Source organism: Blennius ocellaris (genome assembly GCF_963422515.1).
Source record: "Blennius ocellaris genome assembly, chromosome: 4".
Classification (NCBI taxonomy): Eukaryota; Metazoa; Chordata; class Actinopteri; order Blenniiformes; family Blenniidae; genus Blennius; species Blennius ocellaris.
This window is the reverse complement of record NC_137653.1, coordinates 12,368,125-12,390,898: the sequence shown is the minus strand read 5'-3', so window position 1 is coordinate 12,390,898 and position 22,774 is coordinate 12,368,125. Positions and strand designations below refer to the sequence as shown.

General features: G+C 44.7%; 4 protein-coding genes across 6 annotated transcripts; 2 read left to right on the top strand and 2 right to left on the bottom strand.

The window, feature by feature from the left end:
• Positions 1 to 210: 210 nt before the first annotated feature.
• atad3 (ATPase family AAA domain containing 3) lies at positions 211 to 5,552 on the bottom strand. The gene is made up of 16 exons (XM_080495753.1): positions 5,275 to 5,552; positions 4,771 to 4,847; positions 4,381 to 4,482; positions 4,222 to 4,281; positions 4,058 to 4,127; positions 3,798 to 3,963; positions 3,596 to 3,665; positions 2,677 to 2,832; positions 2,509 to 2,565; positions 2,307 to 2,432; positions 2,094 to 2,218; positions 1,914 to 1,965; positions 1,490 to 1,560; positions 1,187 to 1,354; positions 823 to 931; positions 211 to 670 (listed from the first exon to the last, which is right to left on the bottom strand). The coding sequence occupies exons 1-16, from the start codon at positions 5,465 to 5,467 to the stop codon at positions 212 to 214; spliced, it is 2,061 nt and encodes a 686-aa protein (XP_080351879.1). The 5' UTR covers positions 5,468 to 5,552; the 3' UTR covers position 211.
• A 1,588-nt stretch (positions 5,553 to 7,140) lies between these two features.
• mrpl20 (mitochondrial ribosomal protein L20) lies at positions 7,141 to 8,969 on the bottom strand. Its single transcript, XM_080494519.1, has 4 exons — positions 8,783 to 8,969; positions 8,565 to 8,675; positions 7,689 to 7,766; positions 7,141 to 7,589 (listed from the first exon to the last, which is right to left on the bottom strand). The coding sequence occupies exons 1-4, from the start codon at positions 8,867 to 8,869 to the stop codon at positions 7,419 to 7,421; spliced, it is 447 nt and encodes a 148-aa protein (XP_080350645.1). The 5' UTR covers positions 8,870 to 8,969; the 3' UTR covers positions 7,141 to 7,418.
• A 276-nt stretch (positions 8,970 to 9,245) lies between these two features.
• On the top strand, positions 9,246 to 13,312 carry sdhb (succinate dehydrogenase complex, subunit B, iron sulfur (Ip)). Its single transcript, XM_080495625.1, has 8 exons — positions 9,246 to 9,346; positions 10,323 to 10,456; positions 10,942 to 11,027; positions 11,304 to 11,440; positions 12,029 to 12,145; positions 12,232 to 12,333; positions 12,412 to 12,534; positions 12,792 to 13,312. Exons 1-8 carry the CDS (start codon positions 9,275 to 9,277, stop codon positions 12,870 to 12,872), a joined length of 852 nt encoding a protein of 283 aa, XP_080351751.1. The 5' UTR covers positions 9,246 to 9,274; the 3' UTR covers positions 12,873 to 13,312.
• Positions 13,313 to 14,482: 1,170 nt separating this feature from the next.
• On the top strand, positions 14,483 to 22,445 carry mfap2 (microfibril associated protein 2). Of its 3 annotated transcripts, none has more exons than XM_080495096.1 (9): positions 14,483 to 14,561; positions 16,195 to 16,256; positions 18,893 to 18,940; positions 19,334 to 19,360; positions 19,451 to 19,531; positions 19,658 to 19,699; positions 19,782 to 19,869; positions 21,584 to 21,657; positions 21,737 to 22,445. In XM_080495096.1, exons 2-9 carry the CDS (start codon positions 16,226 to 16,228, stop codon positions 21,838 to 21,840), a joined length of 495 nt encoding a protein of 164 aa, XP_080351222.1. In that variant the 5' UTR covers positions 14,483 to 14,561; positions 16,195 to 16,225; the 3' UTR covers positions 21,841 to 22,445. The 3 variants fall into 3 exon arrangements, with proteins under 3 accessions (XP_080351222.1, XP_080351223.1, XP_080351221.1); XM_080495097.1 differs by having other exon boundaries at positions 14,531 to 14,561; positions 16,221 to 16,256; XM_080495095.1 differs by lacking the exon at positions 14,483 to 14,561 and adding an exon at positions 14,684 to 14,703.
• Positions 22,446 to 22,774: the final 329 nt, after the last annotated feature.

The following is a 22,774-nucleotide window of genomic DNA, read 5'->3' as shown; positions in this document are numbered from 1 at the left end:
TGTAAATTAACACTTACATTAAACATATATATTAAATTGAAAATGTTTCAGGCATCATTTGTGGTTTGAAAAGGTAATTTGTTATCTTCTGGTATTGAGACAGTCCAGCAGGCATTTAGACTTAAACTGACAGACTAGCTTGAGAGAGAGGACACTTATCCTTCCAATCCAGACCCCCCTGCCCCCCCCACCCCCCACCCCCAGGGACAACTCAAACTGGAGTTCCCTCTTTAGGAGGAGAAAATCCAGGCTCGTCTTCTTTCGCCTTCTTTGCCTGACTGGAGGCAGCTTGGTCTCCTAAGCTCTCGGTTGCAGTCGCACCGGCATTGGCACAGTCTTTTTCAGCGGGAATGGCACTTTTGTCCTCCACTAATTTCTCGACGTCCGCCAGAGGCGGTACGTCTTCCACGTCTGGTTTCGTAATGACCTGGAGAGCTGGAGCGACCACCTCCTGTGCCTCAGGTGCTTCGCTGAGGGGCAAGGAAAAACCCATTTTTCCAGCGCCGCCAGCAGCGGCAGCAGACGGTGGTGCCGTGAGGCTCTTCGCCTCAGCTTCCTCCTCTCCGTGCAACCAGTCCATCTTCTGAAGGTGCTGCTTGACGGCGTCGTCGACCCGGGCGTCGATCATGGCCTCCGTCAGGACGCCGTCTTCAGAGGAATATGCTGCCGCCTTCAACGACAAGATTAAACTCTTAAACATACCATTCTCTGTAAAAAAAAAAAAAAAAAACTTTTTTTTTTTTGTTAAAGTCATTGTTAAGAAAAAGAATACAAAAATGAAAATGAGCTTTGCTATTGTGACAACAACATTCATCAACATACCTGCCAGGCTACACCCAACTTGGAGATCTCTCGTCCCGACATGCCGTCTGTCCGTTTCGCTATCTCGGAACACTTTATGCCATAATCGAACTGCGCGAGCTTCATCCTCCTACACGCAAAACAGACGAGCTCATGAGAGGGGAATGAAAATAGTTTGTTTATATACTTTTGACTTCATAATACTTTTAAAGTCATTTATCTTTGTACTCAATGAGCCATAAAAAAAAGTCCGTCTATTGGCTCAGACTTCCAGCCAAGGATAATTCTTAAATATCACAAACAGCTAAAAAAAAAAAAAAAAGCAAGGAGACCTGGCACTTGTGCAGTGCTTTGGATGCTTGTTGTGTGCCGGGACTGTACTCACTGCCTCCCTCCGGTGGCTGGCTCCAGCACATATTTGTCGAAGTACAGCCGCACCAGCCGCTCTCTCTCCTCCGGACCCGGCAGGGCGAAATTCACTATTTCATCAATGCGGTCATTTATGGCCCAGTCGAACTGCTCCGGCTGATTACTGGCCAACACCAGCATAAACCTTGCCGCACCACGAAAAAAGGACAACGTTAAGGGCAGTTGTCGGACGTGGCGTCACTTTTGCAAGCCGGTTACAGTTAGTAAAGCGTTAAGAATATGAAGAGCGATGAGGGTTTGTATATGAAAAATGTTTTACTTGTTGCTCTGCTCTCCTGTGCGATACAAGAACGCATTCAAAGTGGCTCTGAGGTCTTCACTGATTTTCTCCTACAACAACAACAAAAAAAAGGGGTGAATAGTAAAAAAATGCGTAGTTCCTTCCTTCAACTCACAAAAAGTTAGGGGTATTCAGCTTTTGGCTTCATGTTCAGGAAGAACCTAAAATGCACATTAACCTTTACAGGTGGACTTAATGTGACCTTCTCTCAACGCTTGAATGCACACGTCCGACTGGTCAACGTTTAAGCTGCTATATCACCGTAGCGTGAACTTTTTTTTTTACGTTTTCCATTAATTTAACCCAAAAGCCAATTTTCCCCTGACTATTTGTGACCAGTGCGTATTTGTCTTCCGTAAAGAAGCAATGAAAGTTTGTCAAAGTTAAACACACGGAGACTTACAGTGGATCTCTTGCGGAGGAATGCGTCAGCTTCATCAACGAAAAGCAGTAAGCTGTAAAAGGAAATAACACAACCAGCATCAGACACTGAGCCGGAGCTGCTCCGACACCGTCATCGAGCTCCACTTTTGAGTCTTAAAATACTGGAGGATGGAGTAGGCGTGCGTTATGACGGCCGTACCCGCGTCGACTTGTGTTGGCCCAGTCAAACACTTTGTGCATGGCGGTCACCCCATCGCGGCCCATCGGTGCCACGTCGCCGCCAGTCATTATGGCGTAGTCCATCCCAGAATGCACTGCCAATTTCTAACCGACACAAATGTTGCACGCGGTTACATGAAGCAGAAGCTTCCGCATGTCTCGACGTTCACGCCATCCAGTTCCCGGTACGTACCTTCGCGAACAGCGTCTTTCCCGTCCCCGGGGGGCCGTACATCAGGATGTTCCTGTAGAGGCCGTGGTTCTGCCTCGTGTTCCTTGTCGCTATGGCGATGTCACGTACGCGCTCCTCCAGAGAGGGCTGAGAAAACACCGAAAACATGTCTTTTGAGTTGAATGCGCGGCCGTTCTTACTTTTGGCGACGACGTCCACTTACGCTGAGCACAACTCCTTCAAGGGCATCCTGAGGTTTACTCTTCAGCCGTTTGGCCGTCTGAGTGGTTTGAAGAACGGAGGGGGAGGGGGGGAAAAAAATTTGATTTTCAGAATGAATTTTGACAGAGGAATACGAACCTTTTGTTCGCATCAACTGTTTGACAGTCACCTTGACCGGATGCTTGATGGCCTCTCCCACAGTGAACCGGGACGTCTCCCGCACGAGAGACGGCTTGCCGAGCCTGGCCTCGATGTAGCGTCCCGCCACCCCTGTGGCATTGCGGGCAGAATACACTCCGACCGCCAGGAGGGTGAGTCCTGCCACCTGAGAACATGGAGATACGCCCATCAGACCGTGTCATGTGATCCACACTGCAGTGTGTCAGTGGAGACAGACCATTATAGTTGAGATTGATTTATTTGAGACCCGTCGTCGTCTTGGTCATCCCTCACGTGAATTCAGATCAGATCATTTGCATTTTAGTTTGTGAGCTCATTTGTAAGAACGGATTATTTTCCTAACCTGAAAGAGTAGCGCTGAAGAACTTATTTGAAGGAAAACCATAAATAGACAAAACTTTTGTATTTTCTTGAAAATACGAGAAAGAATTTACAAATAATTCTCTCATTAATTGTGAAATACGAGTACCCCATTCTCTTCAGTACTACTTTCCTTCTTTACCAAAGAGCTCTCTACAAAGTTTTTTTTTTTTTTTTTAATTCATGTATTTGTTTGTTATGAGGCTTCCAGCTCTCAATCCGTCGCCGTGTTTTAATCTCAGTGGCAGGAAACACCAACATGTAACAAATCCTATCCCAGAAGGAATTTCTTTCTGTAGCAGTGATGTCAAAAGATCCAGTGTTTCTAATGTTGGTCTCTCATGACACCACTCATTCCATAGTTTCGTGCAGTAAATGTGCTCCATGTTGGTGCTTTACAGGAAATAAATCAAATAGCAACAGTACAGCGAGGCCAACCCCTCTATATACTGCGACTTCGTAAGACTATTTCATTCAAACCGAATCGGCTTCTACTGTGTACGTTTGGTCAATACAAGGTCATGTGATGTACACCGCAAGGCTCTTACTGTGGCGGTCACTTTGTCCCAGTCGGACACAAAGGCCCTGAATCCTTCGCCAAACACAGCGCCGGCAGTCCTGTCGGCAAACACAGCTTCAGTGTCAACACACACACCTTCTTAAGGAGCAACAGTGACATTCAGCATGTTTCTAATTTAACATCCCACCACCAGCCGCCACCATAGTGGACGTCGGAGGGGGTCCGCTTACTTTATGGACTCCAAGACAGTTTGTCTGTGCTCTGCTGCTTTCAGGCGGATTTGCTCTCGGATTATATCGGCGTTCTCTCTCTCCACGCGGGCTCGGGCTTTTGACTCGGCCTCGATCCGCAGAAGCTCGTTCTTATGCCGCAGCTCCATTTCGTGCTCTATCGTCGCTGCGGGAGGTACAACACAAGTGCGTGAACATTTAACCAAAATACATCCGAATGCTCGACAAATATCTCATCGTCATCGAGACATTGTCTGTACCTTTTCTCATGGCCTCTTGCTTCTGTACAGACTCCTCCTGTTTACGAAGGTTGTCCTCATTCAACGCTTGCTGTTGATGAAAGAACGCAAAATTTAAAGATACAACCATGATAGAGTTTCTCTTTGGGAAGGTGTAGGAAAAAAAAACCCAAACAAAAACACACCTGTTGCCTGAGTTGGTCCTCATATCGCTGCCTGGCCAGCTTATCTTGGTACTGAGCTCTCTGGCATAAGACAAAGACCACAAAACACCATTTAGCCTCGTCCGCAACACATTTACGTCGATCATACAGAACAAATATCTGCTGCTCTCTCTCTCTCACCGCCTGATGCTGCTTGGTCTCCTCGTTCAGGGTTTTTCTCCTCTCTTCAGCCTGGGTGCGAATCTGGTCGCCTTTGAGCTGCTCAACTGCTGCTTCATACTCCTGTTGGAGACGCACGGCGAGAAAGCGAACACATTAAAGGCATTTATGCAGACACATGCCAAACACTGAACACAAGATATGACAATTCTATCATTTCAAAATTAATCATTGGACACTAAAATAACCTGCATAATTTCACAATTGTAATAAGTCAAAATATGGTGCATGGGAATGCAGGGGGGGTTTTTTGAGTCCATGGAATAATTACAAAATGTTGTTTTTGAACTGGTGTGTCGTTGAGTTGTACACAGATCCACTTCAGCACGTGCCGTGTTTGTCTGGCTATACCTTCATTTTGCTCTGGTGCTCCATCTGAGTGCTCTGCTCCTGCATGCGGGCCAGGTCCAGGGCCTCCTTGGCATGTCCTGGATGACACGGATCAGAGGACAACAGAGGGATGAGAGTTTCAGTCATGCCTCCTGGTGACCGAGGTGATCAAAATAAATCATGACAAAAAAAAACAAAAAAACAAACTGAAATCTTTGCATCAGAGGTTTTGGGTTGTTTGCCCACCAGGCTACACGGTTGTGACCTTTGAACCCTCCGTGGATGACCCTCGGTGCAGTCGAGCTCTGCTCGGTTAGACCATCAGCAGCTCTCGGATTAAATAATCTGGATGCCAGTGGGTGCAGTCTGCCAAGTGAGGGCCTCGTTAAGCAGTTGCATCAGTGCCTCGACCCCCATGAAGCAGATGGGAGTAAGATGCTGCCTCCATCATGAGTCCCAGCTCAACCTGCTATAATCTACCCTCCCTCACCCCCACCCCGTGTGGCGACACCCTCGAACACTTACGGGACTTGTCGAGCTCTTTGGCCGCCTGGGCAGCCCGCTCGAGCCCGGTTGGGTCGAAGTTGCTCCATTTGTCCTTGGGTTTATCTCCCCCGCCGCCGGAGCCTCCTGCGGGCGGCGGAGGAGGTGGAGGCTGCAGCGGCACGCCGGGCGGCGGCTCCTGCTGCCCCCTGTTCAGGCCGAACAGCCACGACATGTCGGCGGGCGCGGATAAAGCTCAGTTTACCCGGTTCAGTGAGGAAAGACGCGACTACACCACCACCGCCGCCGCTGCCAGGGCACTTCCTCCACACGCGTGTCACGCTGCCGCCTGGTGCGCATGTGCAAGAGGAGAAGTCTGCTGGGCTGAACTACAGCTGCGCTGATTGGCTGATTTCTAGTACTTCTGCTTCTGATTGGCTGCAGCACAGCCCGGCTCAGTAGAGGTCATTCATTTCAGGCCCTCCCTGAATCAGAACGGAAACCAGTGAGGGTCAATAATGTAGCGAAAATCTTGTGATTCTCCTTTTGGTTGCATCAGGCAGCATTTTGTGAGTCACAGGTCACAGACAAGCCTGCCCTTCGTCTTTTCTGAGGAGTATGAATTTGATTATTAAGACAGTGATTAGCTTACTACCATCTGAAAAATATATTGCAGGAATTAAAGGATTTCTGACCAAACAGGATTCAGAGAAACTTGTTCATGCATTCATTTTCAGGAAGGCAGATCATTGTAAAGGTGTGTTTACAGGTCTGTTTACCAACACTATGAGGGTGGAGCACATTATACCTGTGCTACCTGTGTGTTAGAGAACAAACTTCAAAATATGTCTTGTGTCTACTTGTCTATAACGCTTTGAATAGTCCCAGGCCTAAATGCAACTCCGATTTGCTTGTAGAATATGAATGTAGACCTCTGAAGTCCCGAGGAAGAAGTTTACCAAGTGTTTACTGAGTCAGACGCAAACAAGGAGAAGCAGCTTTTAGTTCCTACACTCCTCACCTGCGGTACTAACCGCCTGAACACCTGAGGATTATGGGCACGTTCACTTCTTTTAAATCAGGCCTTAAAACATCATTCAGATTTTCCGATAAACAATATGCTTTTCTTATTTTATTACCTTTATCTTAACAAAACTTTAACTTCATTTTCCTTTTATGCTCTCCTTAATTGCTTTGTTTCAGTGTATTTCATCATCCTTTTTGCTTAAGATTATTAACCACCTTCTTTTCATGTATTTTTGTTTTCCTTGTAAAGCAATGAATTGCCTCACATCTGAATGGTGATATAAAAATAAAACTGCCTTGCCTTGATCCACACATGGTAAAATATTCCAAGATGCATTTATGCATGAGTTGCAATCTGAGTTTGACGACATGACCAGCTTGGTGATTTTGATGTCAATACATAACATTTAATTAAACTGCACTGCCAAACCAGTAATACAGTAAATAAAAAGTTAACAGGATTGTCTCTCCTTAGACACCTCAGTGTCCAAGGGAATAAGATAACTTTCTCTATAAGTGAGTCATTGTAATGATAAGAAAACAGCCAATAAGTAATTCCCCTTAACGGAACAGTCATCATACTAGGTGATCTCACAGTTTGGATGATTCAGGGGCCAAAAGCAGGTGCAGAGTTCAGCAGAAAGCTACAAATACAAAAGACCTCAATGACATACCGAGGTCATTCTTACTTCCACATATCGACTTCATTGTCCAGCGGTATTTACCTCAGAGCATGTGGGCCTGTGAGCCTGTGAGCTCTCGCTGCTTCTTGCTCTCCCACTCTGGCACTCATATTGACCTTTATATGAGATTTTTCACATAAATGACTCGGAGTCTGGTCAAGTATCAAAATGTTTAATGAACTAAACATTCATAGGACAGTCTTACCACAACAAATGGTAAAATATATATTTACACAGACAAAAATAATCCAGCCTCCACAAAGTCCTAAGGCAATACACAATAATTTAAGGTTGAAGATAAGGACAATTATGGCTTTTAATCACATCCTGTGTCACACTGACAGAGTTCTTCAGGAGGGATTATTTTAGGAAAGACAACACCATTGGACTGAAGCAGGTGTGTTTGTGGTGACACATTGTGCGCCTAAAAAAAAAATGTAAATACATGCACACATTGGGGAATTCATCAAGAGTCCTTTACTGCAGCATAACTCGAGAGAGGACACCCGGAGGCTCTGTGCCGTCGCCTAGCGCAGCACGGAAACCTTCCTGCTGTCGAGCCCGAGCCAGTTTGGCCAGTGAGAGGAAGGAGCGAGGTTCTGTGATGGCCAAGTCACAAATGACCCGACGGTTGAGCTGAACGCTGCTCTGTAAGGAGAAAAAAACAAAACAAAACAAAAGTTGACCCATCAGTGGAAAGCCCAAGCCACTGGAGCAGCGTTGAGATATCAAACTACAAATACAAACCTTTGTGAGGTTGTGCATGAGGGCGGGATACTTCATCCCATGCTCTCGTGTTGCTGCCGCAATACGTGTGATCCAGAGCTGAAATAATAAGGGCACAGCACACAGGATGAAGAACTTTAACATGATCACAAGTCTAGAAACCAAAATGTTACATGTGCAGCCAAACAGTGTCATACAACACAGAGAGTAGAATTCCTTAAAAACACTGTGATAGATTTCCAGACATCAGCAGCTGTAATCTTGTGACCACGACTCAAAAGTTACTTCTTTTTTTTTTGACACATCAGAAAACGGGCGGGTCAGCTGACACAGTTGTGCCACATAAGAGCAACTCATTCTGACTGAATGGCAATTTGACATGATTTGTGTCCTTGACTGTGTTTTGATGAGTCTTCATGATCAACTCAACTTAAATATCATCTCCAGCTCGTCTTAATCTTTGTGCTACCAGTTTGTTTATTAGCAGATTTTTACCATGCGTTTCTACTTTTACTTATTTTTGGTCTTTAAAAAAAACAAAAACTAATTAGTAATTGGTCTCTGTATGTAATTGGCGACTCTGTATATAACGTTTACGTGTTCTCTCTGTGTCCATTGTTCGTCTCTGTGTTATTACACCCGATAGTCTAGAAAGATGGACTAAAAGCTCACTGACTAGAAGTTGACCTGGACTTCTGTCTCTCCAGACCTGCTGTATCCTAATACACAACTTCGAGGATGGATGATGATGGATGTAAATAATTCCATGCAACTCAAACTGGGATGTGAGCAGGAGCTTTTGACAAGCAATTCAGGATTTAAAAGTCAAAAGTATAGTCTGGATTTTACTGGAAGGATGCATAAAAGGACAGTTTCATCAACCTGCTGTCATCTTACCGTCCTCATGTTGCGTTTCTTGACCTTCCGGGCTTTAGTTGCATAGACGAACGCTCTTCTGACCGCGCGGACAGCCAGGCTGTAGCAGCGGTTCTTCCTGCCTCTGAAGTGCTGTATGAGGAGTATTTAAAACACGTTGGGGGTAACAGATGGGATCACTTTCAGAGCCCACAGGTCACATTAAGCTGTACTTCTGCAGATATTAGTCGGCGCCTTACCCGCGCATGTTTGAGGACTTCTTGTACTTTCCAGTATCTGTCGGGTCCACGGTTTCTGATCCAACAAGACAGGCTCAGAAACACCATCTCCGCCCTTTGGTGTGGTTTTTAACACAACGAAAACTCACAGTTTAAACGACCTTATATCAACTCCGTCCGCAGCCAAACCCCGCGTTACATGAGCCGATCCAACACACGTTGCTCAAACCTAGGAGACTGGGTGCGCTTGTTTTAAAACAACTGGATATCTGAGACATCAAACAACAAACTCACAAAAGGACGTCAAACATCTAAATAACTCTGACTCTTCAGGTTGAATTTAGACCAACATCAAAGATTGAAACAAACTTTTAAAATCAGAGTTTAAGAACTGTCGTCGGTGAAAACACAACGGTCTCCTTCACTCCGGGAGAATCGGGTAAAAGAAACACGCGCCCCTCCAGCCGCGGTGGCTGAAGGGAAAGCAGGCGGTGGAGGTCAGAACAGAAAAACATGGCGGCTGCGGCGCTCACGTCCTTGACTCGATGCGGGGTTTCGGCGTTTCGCTGCCCAGCGGGACTGGTGGTGAGTTGCCACTCATGGGAACATGAAACAAAGTAAAAGTGTTGGTTCGTTAATCGTTACAGCGACTCTGAGCTCATTTAACAGGAATGGCTCCGTCTATATACTGAACTCAGGCTTACGTATCACAGGTTAGCCGGTAGCTTCCTGCTGCTAGCTGTTCTAAACACAACCCCGGTTTAAATACAGCTTTCAAAAGATCTTGGTGCTTTTCTGCTGGGTGTTTATGCGCCTCCATCTTAACAGTCAATTAAAATGTAGACACAGCGTGGCAGAATGCGAGTTTTGTAAACATTGGTTACATAATCGGCTAATTAAAGTAGCATGCAGCGCTGACAGATTTATGCTTGTGACGTTATACAGTGTTTACATTGCTTCAACAACCTTTTTAATGTTTTCTAAGTTCTCCTCTGCACAAGTCTCCAGGCTGCCTGTCTCATACTGTTCACATCTTAATTTTGTATATTCAACAAGTTGATACTGAACTTCCTGACACGGCTCCCCACCGTCTGTGCTACTTTTTACTTGTATTATTAAAGAAGAGCAGGGGAACCAACCTTGTGGATCCCGGATTTTATTAGATTGCTTGAACTTTCATTAAACACCAAAAAAATAATACTTGAGACAAAATGGTAAACTCAGTCTGTCTTCATTTGGTCCTTCGATTAAAAAAAATACTAGACATCTTGAAGGCTTGGTAAAACACCAAAACAAAGTTTTATAAACAACACCCTGTACACATTCGACATAAACCACTCAACAGCTTTTTGACCTTAAACCAAGTTTATGTGTAACATTAGTTTATCTATTTATGACTACCACTTGTATCAATATAATTCTGAGCTCATATAAAAGTATTTATTTTACGTTTGTATGGGAATACAGTCTAAATTATGTAGTGCACTTTTAGTTTCAGTAATTCGGACTAGACGAACGTTCCTCAGTGTGATAATGTTTTTCTCCGCCCCCCCACGATCAGGCGGTGCGGTATGCACAGACGGCGGCAGCTCCCGCAGCCCAGCCCAGGGTAAAGAAGTTCCAGGTGTACAGATGGGACCCCGACACTCCAGGAGACAAACCCCGCATGCAGACCTTCGAGATTGACCTCAACACGTAAGGCTTTTTTTTCTGATGTGATATAATCGTATGCTCTCGTTCAAGTATTTAAGTGGCACGTCTCGGAGGAAGGTTATTTGTCTGATATTCAGAATACGGAGCTGTATCCGTGGCCTGAAGTAAAATGGTTTCAAGGTTCAATGGAGCCGATTGTCTTCAGTTCATAAACTATCCAATCAAATCTGAGCCTGTGTTTCGTGATGCACCCTACCGGCTGTCGCATTTTTTCAATCGCATTTAGTAATGCCAGTGATTACCAGCTGGAAGCTCTGTGCTCGTGGTATTAAAGGGAGCAGCCTGATATACACGGAGGGCTTTATTGATGAAGTGAGTGCAGCCTTCAGCCTTCCAGGTGGATTAAAAACCAGGACAGCTTGGTTACGGGTCCAGCGCTCCACTTTCACCTGTTCCCTGAACACATTGAAAACGTAGACGTTGTGAAACGACTGCTTCACTCATGTGATTGGTTGTGCTTCTTTTAGCTGTGGTCCGATGGTTCTCGACGCCCTCATCAAGATTAAAAACGAGATGGATCCCACACTGACTTTCCGCCGCTCTTGTAGAGAAGGTCAGTTACATGGAGGTTGATATTTGGCGTCACTTTAAAGATGTGTCGCTAGATTGTAATTTTATAAAAATGAAATGTACAAACGTTTATTACAGTTGGCAAGCAAAAGTTTGAGTAGTTTTCTCTTGAGATTATTATTTCTTCTCATTTTCTATTGATGCAATTTAGGTAAGATAATGTTACTTTTAATAACTCCTTGTGTTCTCTATTGCTGTAGGAAATGTGATTTTTGCCTCGGTCGTTGATTAAAAGTTGCCAATTTTGTGTCCCAATCAGGTATTTGTGGGTCGTGTGCCATGAATATTAATGGAGGAAACACTCTGGCCTGCCTCAACAAGATCGACACCAACATCAGCAAAGTAACCAAGATCTACCCTCTGCCACACATGTATGTGGTCAAAGACCTCGTCCCGGTGGGTAAAAAAGACCACTTTCCATTAAACATGTTTGTATTTCAGTAATATACCCTTAAAAAAAATAAATGTTTAATATATGAGCTCAGAACTTTTTGGGGAAGAAAGGTTTAATTTTTTTAATTTACGCATCAGATTTAATTGTTGGTGGAAGTGAAAGGGTTAAAGGTCCCGGGGGCTTTCTGTTTTTGCTGGCTTGTTCCTTGCATGCCCCATTCATGGAAATGTCAAAATGTTTGCTTCGATTTCGTTTTCTAATTATTTGTCGCTTGAACCTGTGTCGTCAACAAAGTTTTAGTGCATTTATCTTTGTTTTGTTTTTGCATTTTAAGTCATTTTACTCACTGAAAAACCCAACTAGAAATTGTTGAAGTCCACAGATAAATTGTGTTATAAGAAACACGTTGTAAAGACCAAGACAAACATGTTAATCTGCAGTGTGCATCAGTCAGAAAACATCTTCTTTACCGCTTCTGAGCCGAGGGAGGAGAAATAAAACTGGTTCTATAAAGTAACTTATCCCATGTGGTCGAGTCTGGGTTCTTGATAAAGTGCTTCGGGCATGACTGGATTGTTTGTGTTTTGCAGGACATGAGTAACTTCTATGCTCAGTACAAGTCCATTGAGCCCTACCTGAAGAAGAAGGACGAGTCTCAGGAGGGAAAGGAGCAGTACCTGCAGACTGTGGAGGACAGACAGAAGCTGGTACGTCTCCCATTTCCTCGCCCTCGTCGACGGACCAGATTTCTCGTAGCAGGAGTCGGAATGTAAAGCCGCTCCCTTGTTTGCAGGACGGGCTGTACGAGTGCATTCTGTGTGCCTGCTGCAGCACCAGCTGCCCCAGTTACTGGTGGAATGGAGACAAGTATCTGGGGCCCGCCGTGCTCATGCAGGTAGGAGTTTTGTCTGGTCACTTTTAATTTAGTTTCATCCCGAAGCGCAATGGAGTGACGGATGTTGTGGTTTCGCAGGCGTACCGCTGGATGATTGACTCGCGAGACGAGTTCACGGAGGAACGCCTGTCCAAGCTGCAGGATCCTTTCTCCCTCTACCGCTGCCACACCATCATGAACTGCACTAAGACCTGCCCCAAGGTAACTCCTCAGGATACTAGTGCTACCGCCACAAGTCTGACGCCATGGCAGCGACCACGTCTGTATCACTTGAGCCTCATAAGCGTCTTTTTAAAACTATACGTTTGACCATGTTGGACCAGATTGAATTTGAAATTGTATTTAGAAGGAAATGGGTGAATAAATCATTAGGATATGATCTGAACGAAGCGCTATTTTAGCAGAGCAAACGGGCTGCTTGTTGCTTGTGAATGACGTCACCGTTCTCTCGCTCTCAGGGGTTGAACCCGGGAAAAGCGATCGCCGAGATCAAGAAGATGATGGCCACGTACAAAGAGAAGAAGACGGCGGCCATCTGAAACCTCAGTGCTCCTGTTGAGCGACCCGTCCCTCCATAATTAAATTATATAATGATTAAACTATAATGCTCATTGAGGTCCGATGGCCTTGGGACAGCGGGTGTCTCCACCACCACAGCCTGCGTTTGTGTGGTCGGACGACTCGGTGTTACAAAAACGCACATGTACAGTTTGAATGCAGGAGCGAGAGTGTTTGTGTGTGAATGAGTCTTACTTGTACCATAACCAAGGTTTTTATCTCCACTTCTACTACCTGTATATCCTTGCACTTGTGAGGCCATAAGCTGCATATTAAAAGTCGGAACAAGGCGCTTTGTGGGTTTATATAGCTTGTTGCTTTTTAAGTTGGCGCCTAATTCACAAACATGTCTCCTCGACTACTTCTTCCAACTTACCAACAGAAGTCTTTGTTTTGATGGGCAATAAATATCTGAAATGTTTACGTGTTCGTTCGTTTGATTGTCTGATGATGTTCTCTGCCTACACTGGCAGGTTGTGTCCTCCGGGTGTCGCTGCAGTGCAAAAACAAGGACTCGGCAGCTTCACAGATGCAGATATAATGCTTTTTGAAAACGATTAAAACTAATGCAGGAGGTGTTAAATGTCTCACAAGGTTGGTTATTTAGTATAATGTGAGTTTCAGGAAAAACCAAGGAAATTGCATATAACTAAACCAAAAATCAAACCTGTCATCTCATCCTATTCAAAGTCTCATCTTGTTCAAAGTTTTCTGAGCAAGATTGTCTTTAGTGTCTATTTGAAATGTTCCCATGGCGTCAAATCTAAACTAGTTTTTGATGCTGTAATGCCTGGACACTTCGTCCCACTGCAGCAAATCTATCAGAATAGCAAAGCAATAGAATCATTATTGCTGACTTTATGGGTTCTGACGTCAATTAAGACTCGGCTGCACATTAAACTTTAGAGAACGGGCTGTACAGCAATGAAAACTCCGTGTGGCTCCCTGACGCTTTCACAAAATATCACATGGTTTAACATTTTGATTTGCACTCGTATCCCCTGGTTAAACTGAAAAGTAAAATGGCTGAAATTGCTAATGTGGCTTATACAACCAGAGAAGCTAAAAAGAAAAAAAATGTCTCATAATTTCTAAGTCAGAACTGAGAGCAGATAAAATTAATAAGTTAAACAGCTGAGGTGGATAAAACTGTTATAAAGTGTGAAAAAAAAAGGAAATTAAATGCAAAAACTGCTTAAAACAGCCACAGAACTTAAAGTAGTTTATGTTGAAAATTTTTGAACTATACGACTGTGTTATTCTCAATTTAAAAGCTGAACGTGTGGCGGAGCCAGACAAATTGTACTTTGGTCAAAATTGAGCAGATAAGAATAGAACAAAGTAGAAATACTCTATTAATCCCAGAGGGAAAAAAATATTTTGGTCCTCGAGGTTGCAGATACCCTGGTTTGGGGTCAGGGGCCCAGTTGGAGTCTGAGCTTGGAAGCCTTTCTGGATGGAGGCAGGGGGGGGGGGGGGCAGGCGGGAGGCAGAGGGGCAGGAGGCCGGGGGCAGAGGAGCAGGAGGCCGGGGGCTGAAGGCTGGGACTGGGACTAGACGGGGAGGAGACTACAGATGCGGGGTGGTACAATGTGGCGCTGCGAGGTCCTCCTGCACTCACAGGACGCAGGAGAGCAGCTGCAAGTCGGAGCAAAGTGATTCAAAGTTAGGTAAGAACACTGGAGACAATGGTACTATTGTATTTGCATTTACCTTGACCTCATTTGTTTGGTTCCACTTCAAGCTGTGTAACTCAGTTTTATTAATGCTCAGACATTTGGAGAGGGAGACAGAAAAAAAAGGAGACATGAGGTAATTGTGCAGAAAATGCATGCATTCATCCGACTCCCTGTGTTTCAGGGTCATTTCGTGTTTGTCATTGTACTTCATGCAAAAAAAAAAAAAAAAAAAAGGAACTGGGACATTTGTGCTTGTGTGTTAATGCAGAGTTGACATGTGGTCCTGTGTTTTCACTGGAGAGAAAAAAGGAGGAGGGACTTTCACAGCACAGCCTGCAGTAATGGGACCAGAGAGAGGGGGAGAAAAATCAGAGGCTTCCAAAGAGTGGGGGTCGTTGAGGGCACATGAAAATATCCTATTTTATTGTCAGAGCTGGCCTCCGGAGAACTATGAAAACAAAAGATTTGAAATAGGATGGGATGAAAACCTTCCACCTCCTACAACTACTGTTGTCCTCAGAAAGTCTTACTACTCGTGCGTGTGTGCGTGCGTGTGTGCGTGCGTGCGTGCGTGTGTGTTGGTGGGGGAGCTTGCAGACCCACGGGTCTGTGGAAAGGGAAGGACTCAATGGGGAGAGGCTGGCTGATCACTCCCAGATGTGGGCTGTGAAAACATATGGTTTCCGACAGCCACTGTGATGCACAAGAATAGTGTGTGTGTGTGTGTGTGTGTGTGTGTGTGTGTGTGTGTGTGTGTGTGTGTGTGTGTGTGTGTGTGTGTGTGTGTGTGTGTGTGTGTGTGTGTGTGTGAGTTTCATTTATTAATGCACATTCGTGAACATTGTTTTGATCAGATGCTGAAGAAGCAGGAACTCACCGGCTCACACTGTGGGTACGAGGAGGTTTGCAGAGCTGCAGTGGAAGAGGAACAGTCATACTTTCCACAAAAAGGGAAAAGTAGTTGAGTTGGTGTCGGGGGTCATTACAATGATGGCTTTTACTGTATTCTACAGTGCGACTTCCTGAATTTCACTGAAAGCCTTAAAACTCTGGTTTACTGGTCTGTGATGATGTGACAATGTCAATGTTCAACTTTTTTTTTTCTTTTTTTTTTTCCATCCACACTTGATTTCCACAGACCCAGAGGCTCTTTTGCTTGTTGGGCTGAAAAAGAAAGAAAAAGGGGGAAGAGATGAAGAGGAGGGGGAGGATGAGGAGGAGGGGGAAGGGTTTGAGGAAATGACCAGTGAGGGCGACAGAAGGGAAATGAAGGATGTGGAGACTGAGGGGAGGGGGGGGTTTAAGGGGGTCCTCTGTTACTTTTCCTGGAATGCGGCCTCGAGACTGTCGGCTGCAGCAGCGAGGAAAAGTAGGAAAACAGCAAGATTGTTCTTAGGAGGTACGACATGCCAAATTCTTGCTGTTTTTTTTTTTTCTTCCCTGTTTGGGGAGGTCAGTGGTGAGGGGGGGAAGCAGGGAGGATGAGGGGTGAAGGAGAGCAGACAGATGAGAGGGCGACATGGGGTTGGAGGGGTGCAAGATTTCAGGAATCCTGAACACCCAGCACTGAGAAATGCATGGCTTCCATGTTGCTTTGTTTTTAATTACTGCTCTCCTTGTCCAGTGCTGAAGTCAGTCTACCTCCCACAGCGACCATGAGAGTCCTCCTGCTCATCTGCATGCCAGGTAATGGCACCGCACCCCTCTCTGAAGTGTCTCACCCTCATTTCCCCTGTTGCAAACGTGACGCTTCAATTAATGTGCAACATTCAAGGCTGGAAAACACAATGTAACATTAAAAACAGCAACTATTTATGGGTCATTTACATAATGCAAATATGGAAATGAAATGTGAATCATCTCAATCAGCAGTAACACAAAGGAGGTCAATTAAAAAAAATTACAAAACCACAAATGGCGCAACACATCTGACAGTTGTATCCAGAGATGAGGAGGCCCAGACCACCTCAAGCTCATCTTTCAGTGTTTTTTTTGCAGCTGATGTGCAGGAGGTGGCTGTTTCTGAATGATTATCTGTTTAAGCTATAGGTGGTTGTGAAGTCGCAGCACTTTGTTTTACACGCTGAAGTAGCGTCATGCGTTTTGCGAGTCCTTTTAGGGACATCGCTGTGAGTGGGTTCGACAGATGTTGGCCGATAAATGGGGGGATTCATCCAAGGGGGGAGCAGCACTACCTGGTGCAAAATGGAGCCACGTTGCCCCGTTCTAAAAGGAAACTTCATGACCACCACTGTGTCTGTACAGTGGATTCAAAGTCACTTGCATCAACCTGCTTACCTCATTGCAGCAAAAAAGACATAGATGAGTGGAAATAACCCGTCCGCAGGTTTACAGGATACAACACTAAACATTTTCCAGCTTAAAGTTTTCGAATTCAAAACTTAGATCTGAAAAATAATATATACGTAAATAAATAAACCCAGCACACTGTGGTTTTACACAAAGTCATAACTTGTTTCTGGGTGGACAGCCGTCGCAGGGAGGGTGCAGGGGATCGAGCGGAGGAGCGGAGCAGCTGGTTCCGATCTTTGTGCTTTCAGCTAAACTTCAGATGTGAGCGTGGTCTAAACCCCACCATCTGCCAGACATAGAAGAAAGTATTTAATGAAACGTCCTATTAAGCCCTTAAAGTTTATGGAGAGGAGAACTCATTCGGTATCATACGGAGTAGCAAAACGCAGAACGTCACACATGGAAATGTCCGAGCAGCTGCTCAAACGCATTCAGTCTGATTTTCCTCACGGCGTCTTCCAAAACCTGTCGAACGCCTTCGCCAACTGTAACGCGAGACATTAGAGAGACATTAGATCATGAAACCATCGAAAACATTCGATAGTCTCAAAATATTGATTGTGCCAATGCGGTGTCTCCATGGCAACCAAGAAGAAAATAATCCAAATAACTGCAGTGCTCATGTTTTGGGAGACGGAGTCAAACTTAATCAGATTCATTGTTATTTGACTTTGGAGAAAGCTGTGTAACTCCAATAAGAGGGGGCAAAGTATTAATTCTCCTATAAGTTATACGTTTAATTTGTGAGAACAAATCCACTTAATTTTACTCACTGCATTACACAGAGACTTTGCAGCCTTTACTTCTGAAAGAGGGGGGCTACTGTGGATGTCATGTATCTCATAGTACTTGTGAGCATCAGCTCTATTGTCTCTTAAACTCTTTATTTATTCTCTTCGCTTCTAAGTGTTACAAGAGTATAGAAAGCAGATGAAACAACACCACATCAAAAAACAACAACAACAAACTAAGCCAAATACACAAACAACAATAGAAAGCACTATAAATAAAGAAAAGGGGGGGGGGGGGTAATTCTTTTGGAGAAACACTTTTAAGCATCACCAATTCAACAATTGAATTGATCTATATAGTTTGATAACACTGAGCAAATCCAGCACATTGTATTCATTTCGTCCTGATTGAAGTTGGCACTGAGATGAATTGGCTGGTGCTGCTCTAACGTGTATTCAGGGATATCCAGAATGAGACAAGCTGACCAAGTTTGGACATTTAATATCCGAGACACACTGTGCAACACTGGGAGATTCACCCGACGCCGGTTTAATCAGTATTAAGTTTAAACCTTAAAGTTTGGGGAATGCAGGCAAACGATCCGAGGAGCAGATGCAGACTTTGACGAAAAAGAGAATTCAATGATGATTTCCAGTGGGGGGGGGGAAACAAAAAACGATGAACCAAATACTAGAGGAAAAGCAGACGAGGAACAGGCGTCGCAGGACTAAACCACGGAGAACACTAGTACTGTTGCACACATGCACACACACGGAAAAATAAGACACAGCTGGCACAATTGAGGGTGGAGCCAATCAACATGAGCAAAGGCTGCAGGAGCACATAAACACACTGAGGAATAAAAAGAGAGGAGACAGGTGTGTCAATTTGAGGTCTGACAGAAAATGACGTCCACAAAATGAAAACAAGACAGCGAACAGAATATAATAAAACCAGACTAAGATTCTAACACAAGGCAAAAAACCTTTCATTTGACCGGGAACTCTGGTGTAACGTTGCTGAGATTAGCCACAACGGACTGCAGGACGCCTGTTTGTGTTCTAAAACTCTGTGCATTTACACATTTAAAGTGTTTGAACGTGAGCCGAGATTGACGTGTTGAAGTTCCCGAAGGCGAAGTGTGCAATAAAGCTTGAAATCTCCAAAGCAAAAAAAGCGAAGGCCCGCGTGATACGGAGCTCATCCGGAGACTTTCCAATGCCTGCATCTCTCTCATCACTCCATCTCTGTGATTTATTTGTCCGAAATGTCAACAGTCCTGCTGCTCGCCCAGGCTCAGTACCAGGAACGGTTTCCATTTCTGGGTGAGTTCATTAAGAGAATATTGGCCCCCATTGTTCCCGCTCGGCCCGAGGTTTACATCAGAGCTCTCGCAACATGTGTTGCTGATTGCTCTCTGTCCTCGGATGTGTCACCTCGCCTCCAGCAGTTCTCGCTCCTCTTTCCACTGTTGTTTACCTCCCGCATGGCAACTGTATCACAGTGTAAATAGCACTTTGACTCTTGCATGTTTTTATTTGCAAACATCTTGCGTATGAAGTCATAGATTACAGCCCCACCAAGCTGCTTGTTTACTCCTCGGAGGCGTGCAGGTGGTTCATTTTATAAGCTTTGTGCAGCGCGTGTTTGTCTTTTCACTGTAACTGTTGATCTCACGAGACGTTTCTCTCCCTCCGGCTCGTTTTATGGCTCTGCAGAGGACTATGGGCCAGATTATTTAACAGGTGAAAGCATTCACACACGTCTTTCGCTATTCTCATGCTTGATCATCGGCGTGTGACGACTATCCGTCTCCTCTCGTTTGTCTTGTTCAGAGAGTCCAGACTCTGAAAATCTTCCAGAAACGTACCAGCAGCAGGTCCGGCTGGAGCCAGTGATCCGTCCAGAGAAATCAGGTACCTCGCGTTGACTCTCCTTCCGTAACTTAAACACATGAATTCACTGGTGTGACGAATTTGAATTGTATTAAAAAAAAAGTCTTTTCGTCTGACTTTTGAATCTGTTTCCCATTTGAACGTTAGACTCTGATTTGGAGACGGAGCCTACGGAGCCCGGCCCTCTTGGTAAGCGAGATGAAGAGACGACGGATATTCAGCTGTTTACACTGACGTGGGACATTCATTGCTTCTCTATATTGGCTCTCAGATTGCAGAGAGGAGCAGTATCCTTGCACCAGACTCTACTCAGTCCACAAGCCATGCAAGCAGTGCCTCAACAGCCTCTGCTTCTACAGGTAACAACTTCGAAATGAGACGCTCGCCACCCCCCAAAAAAATGGAAGCACGGTCATTATCGCTGATGCTGCCGACCGCAGCAGGCAAACCCCCCCCCCCCCCCCCCCCCCGAGTGTGTGGGACAAACAAAGCACGTTGTAATAATGCCACACGGAAGCCATTTCAGCCCCCTCTGAAACCTTCAGAAAACACATGGTCGTTATAAAGAAATCAGAAGCACAAAAATGCTAACATTCACCTTCACTCCAACCCTTTATTTAGCAACGGACTTTGTTTAGGAATATACCACATAACTTCTGAATAATCCATTATTTCAATCATGAAAATAGAACACTTTGGCTTCATCCTTCTCATAATAACGATCTATGATGTGTTTTGTCCCTTTTACTTTGAAAATGTGTTCCTTACTTTCAGTCAGTTTACGTGATGGATATTTTTAATTTGAAAATATGATAAATGTGACACTATTTCATTATATACAGACACACGATGCATTTTGTAGGTCATATTAATGGTACATGCAAATAATTGACAATACTGTAGGACAATGGCGCTCTGTAGTGGCTACGATGTGGCAAAGCAACTGGCAACTTAGTCACCAATAACCCCCAGTTGCATGTTTGTTGGGCTGCGGGTGGAAACTAGAGCGTCATATAATAGTTTTACTCTCTCAAACTAGCCAGTAACATCCAGTACAACAGGTGTTCTCACATAGTCACAGTCGCTACTCCGAGAGTACAAAATGTAAAATAGGAGATAGAAGGTTTAAAAGAGAACAATAAACATGCCTGAGAAACACACACACAACATACAACAGTTATTGCTGCTTTCACAGGGTCCACAAGCTTTACTCTGGATGAACTGACAGACACATTTTGAGCTGCAGGATTAGGCATCTCGCTCATGTCGTCGTGGGATTCATACCAGTGAACTTTCAGTCACAAACTTGCATCCCTACTCTCTGGGCCACGCCGAGTCAAGATCTGTTTTAATCTGTTCTGATCTGTTTTCAACACAAGTATAATTGGAAACATACGTTTGGTGTTAAACTAATTTGATTTTGGTTTGAATTTGGAAGATTTGTCTTTATTTGTTTCTGCCTGTCTCTTGTCACGAAGGGTGAACGGATGAAAATGAGACAAAAGACAACACAGGAGGCAGATTTGATAAAAGGTGTCTGTTGAATGTGATCATTGCGATGGAGCCCGAGAACTCAACAAGTGAAATTACAGTGCAGCAGCAACACTGTCCATCCCTTATGTAGTTGAAATCTTATATATTATCGACTTGAAGAACCAAACATTTACACCTTGTTCTCTGATATTATACGTTCCAGAGCTGTTATTTCCTTGGTTTTGCCTACATGAAGAAGATAAACCTTGACTAGCTTTGTAAAACTGTAACAATGAAGAAGACTACTATGTTTTTGCACAAGTCTCTGCACTTGAAGAGATGCTATTTGGTCGATTCCTGAATGAAACACAATACTTGAATCTTCCTCGACTCAAGTTGAACCAGGTCAACTTGACTTGGTCGAATGTCTCAAAAGACGTTTATCTAAGAGTCTTCATCAGTTGGCGCTGTCCACTCGACGGAGGCTGGCTCGTCGCTTAAGTGCAGTTTTCGTAACCGTCTGAGTTCACGGCGAACTCCAGCTTTAATGTCACCGTGTGCTTCATTGTCTGCGCGCCTCCCACATGTGTTTCCATTCAGTTTGCGACGGGTGTACGTCATCAACAAGGAGATCTGCGTGAGGACCGTGTGTGCTCACGAGGAGCTGCTCAAAGGTGGGTTCCCCTGACTCCGTGTCCGTGCCGACGCCCGGTGGCTGTCGTTGCTCACCCTAAGCTCTTGTCTTGTGCCCAGCCGACCTGTGCCGGGATCAGTTCTCCCGCTGCGGCGTGGCGGCGCTGAGCGGTCAGTGCTCATCACTCGGGGGCAGCTGCGGGAGGAGTTGCGGTGGCTGCTGATGATCAGGGACGTTTACCTGCCCAGACGTACTGCCGCTTCGTCTTCGTCCATCCCCGTGTCTCCCAAGACTCCTTTGTAGCACTCATTACTCTCCTGCATTTGAGTATCGGTTATTGTTTGTTGTTTTGTTTTTTTCCCCCCCCACATGTAGATCCTGTGTGTACGGATAAATATACTCCAAGGAACATTGATGATTGTATGAATCACTGGTGCTATAAAACTATTAGTGGTGCACATAAAACTGCAGAACATCTTGTTTCTTTTTTTTACTTTTTTTTTTCTTTGCATCCTGTACCATATTAATCTCATGCTTTGTGTTTTTTTGATATGTTACTGTATATTTGTGTTGAGAAGCAGTCATTGCCATGATGACCAGCTCATCAGTGGTGGGCCACAGTGCACTGACATCAGATAAAACTCATCAGTTTCCAGCCATCGACTCAGTTTTTTTGTACTACTGCCACCTGGATCTGTGCATAGCAACTGAGCCGTGGCAACTGGTGCTTTGAAAAAGGCGTCTCACAAATGGCCTCTGTACTACTGCTTCACAAAACTGTCACTATAAAGACTGAGAAAAAAATAAACTTTTTTTTTTTTTTTACTACGGCTGTGTGACAACCCTGTTGTTGTGCCTGTTGTTGTCTTGTGTGTTTATTATCTCCGCATGTTGTAAAGATCGGGGGGGGGGGGGGTCATTCAAGGGTCATTGATTGGTGAGGGTAGGGGTCACTGCTGTCATCTCATTGGACGGCCGCTTCAGTGTTCAAATGATTGACAAGTCACGAGAAATGGAAATGGTTAAGGACCAGAGTTACCAACAAATAAGACTTTAACTTCTCCATGATCTTGTGCTTCCAATCGTTGTTATTTTTGACTCTCCTTAACTTAAAAAGCCGAAATGTACCATTTCAATAATCTCAACATGCTTTACAT

Excerpts from the sequence above, each read along its gene's own strand:
- atad3 (XM_080495753.1), bottom strand. The coding sequence starts at position 5,467 with ATGTCGTGGCTGTTCGGCCTGAACAGGGGGCAGCAGGAGCCGCCGCCC. Across the intron at positions 2,566-2,676 it reads CCATCAAGCATCCGGTCAAG|ACGGCCAAACGGCTGAAGAG; the intron begins GTGACTGTCAAA and ends CAAACCACTCAG. Across the intron at positions 2,433-2,508 it reads TTGAAGGAGTTGTGCTCAGC|CCCTCTCTGGAGGAGCGCGT; the intron begins GTAAGTGGACGT and ends GTGTTTTCTCAG.
- mrpl20 (XM_080494519.1), bottom strand. The coding sequence starts at position 8,869 with ATGGTGTTTCTGAGCCTGTCTTGTTGGATCAGAAACCGTGGACCCGAC. Across the intron at positions 8,676-8,782 it reads AAGTCCTCAAACATGCGCGG|CACTTCAGAGGCAGGAAGAA; the intron begins GTAAGGCGCCGA and ends CTCCTCATACAG. Across the intron at positions 7,590-7,688 it reads TCATGCACAACCTCACAAAG|AGCAGCGTTCAGCTCAACCG; the intron begins GTTTGTATTTGT and ends TTCTCCTTACAG.
- sdhb (XM_080495625.1), top strand. The coding sequence starts at position 9,275 with ATGGCGGCTGCGGCGCTCACGTCCTTGACTCGATGCGGGGTTTCGGCG. Across the intron at positions 10,457-10,941 it reads TTCGAGATTGACCTCAACAC|CTGTGGTCCGATGGTTCTCG; the intron begins GTAAGGCTTTTT and ends TGCTTCTTTTAG. Across the intron at positions 11,441-12,028 it reads TGGTCAAAGACCTCGTCCCG|GACATGAGTAACTTCTATGC; the intron begins GTGGGTAAAAAA and ends TGTGTTTTGCAG.
- mfap2 (XM_080495095.1), top strand. Across the intron at positions 19,361-19,450 it reads TGGGCCAGATTATTTAACAG|AGAGTCCAGACTCTGAAAAT; the intron begins GTGAAAGCATTC and ends TGTCTTGTTCAG. Across the intron at positions 21,658-21,736 it reads TCACGAGGAGCTGCTCAAAG|CCGACCTGTGCCGGGATCAG; the intron begins GTGGGTTCCCCT and ends TCTTGTGCCCAG.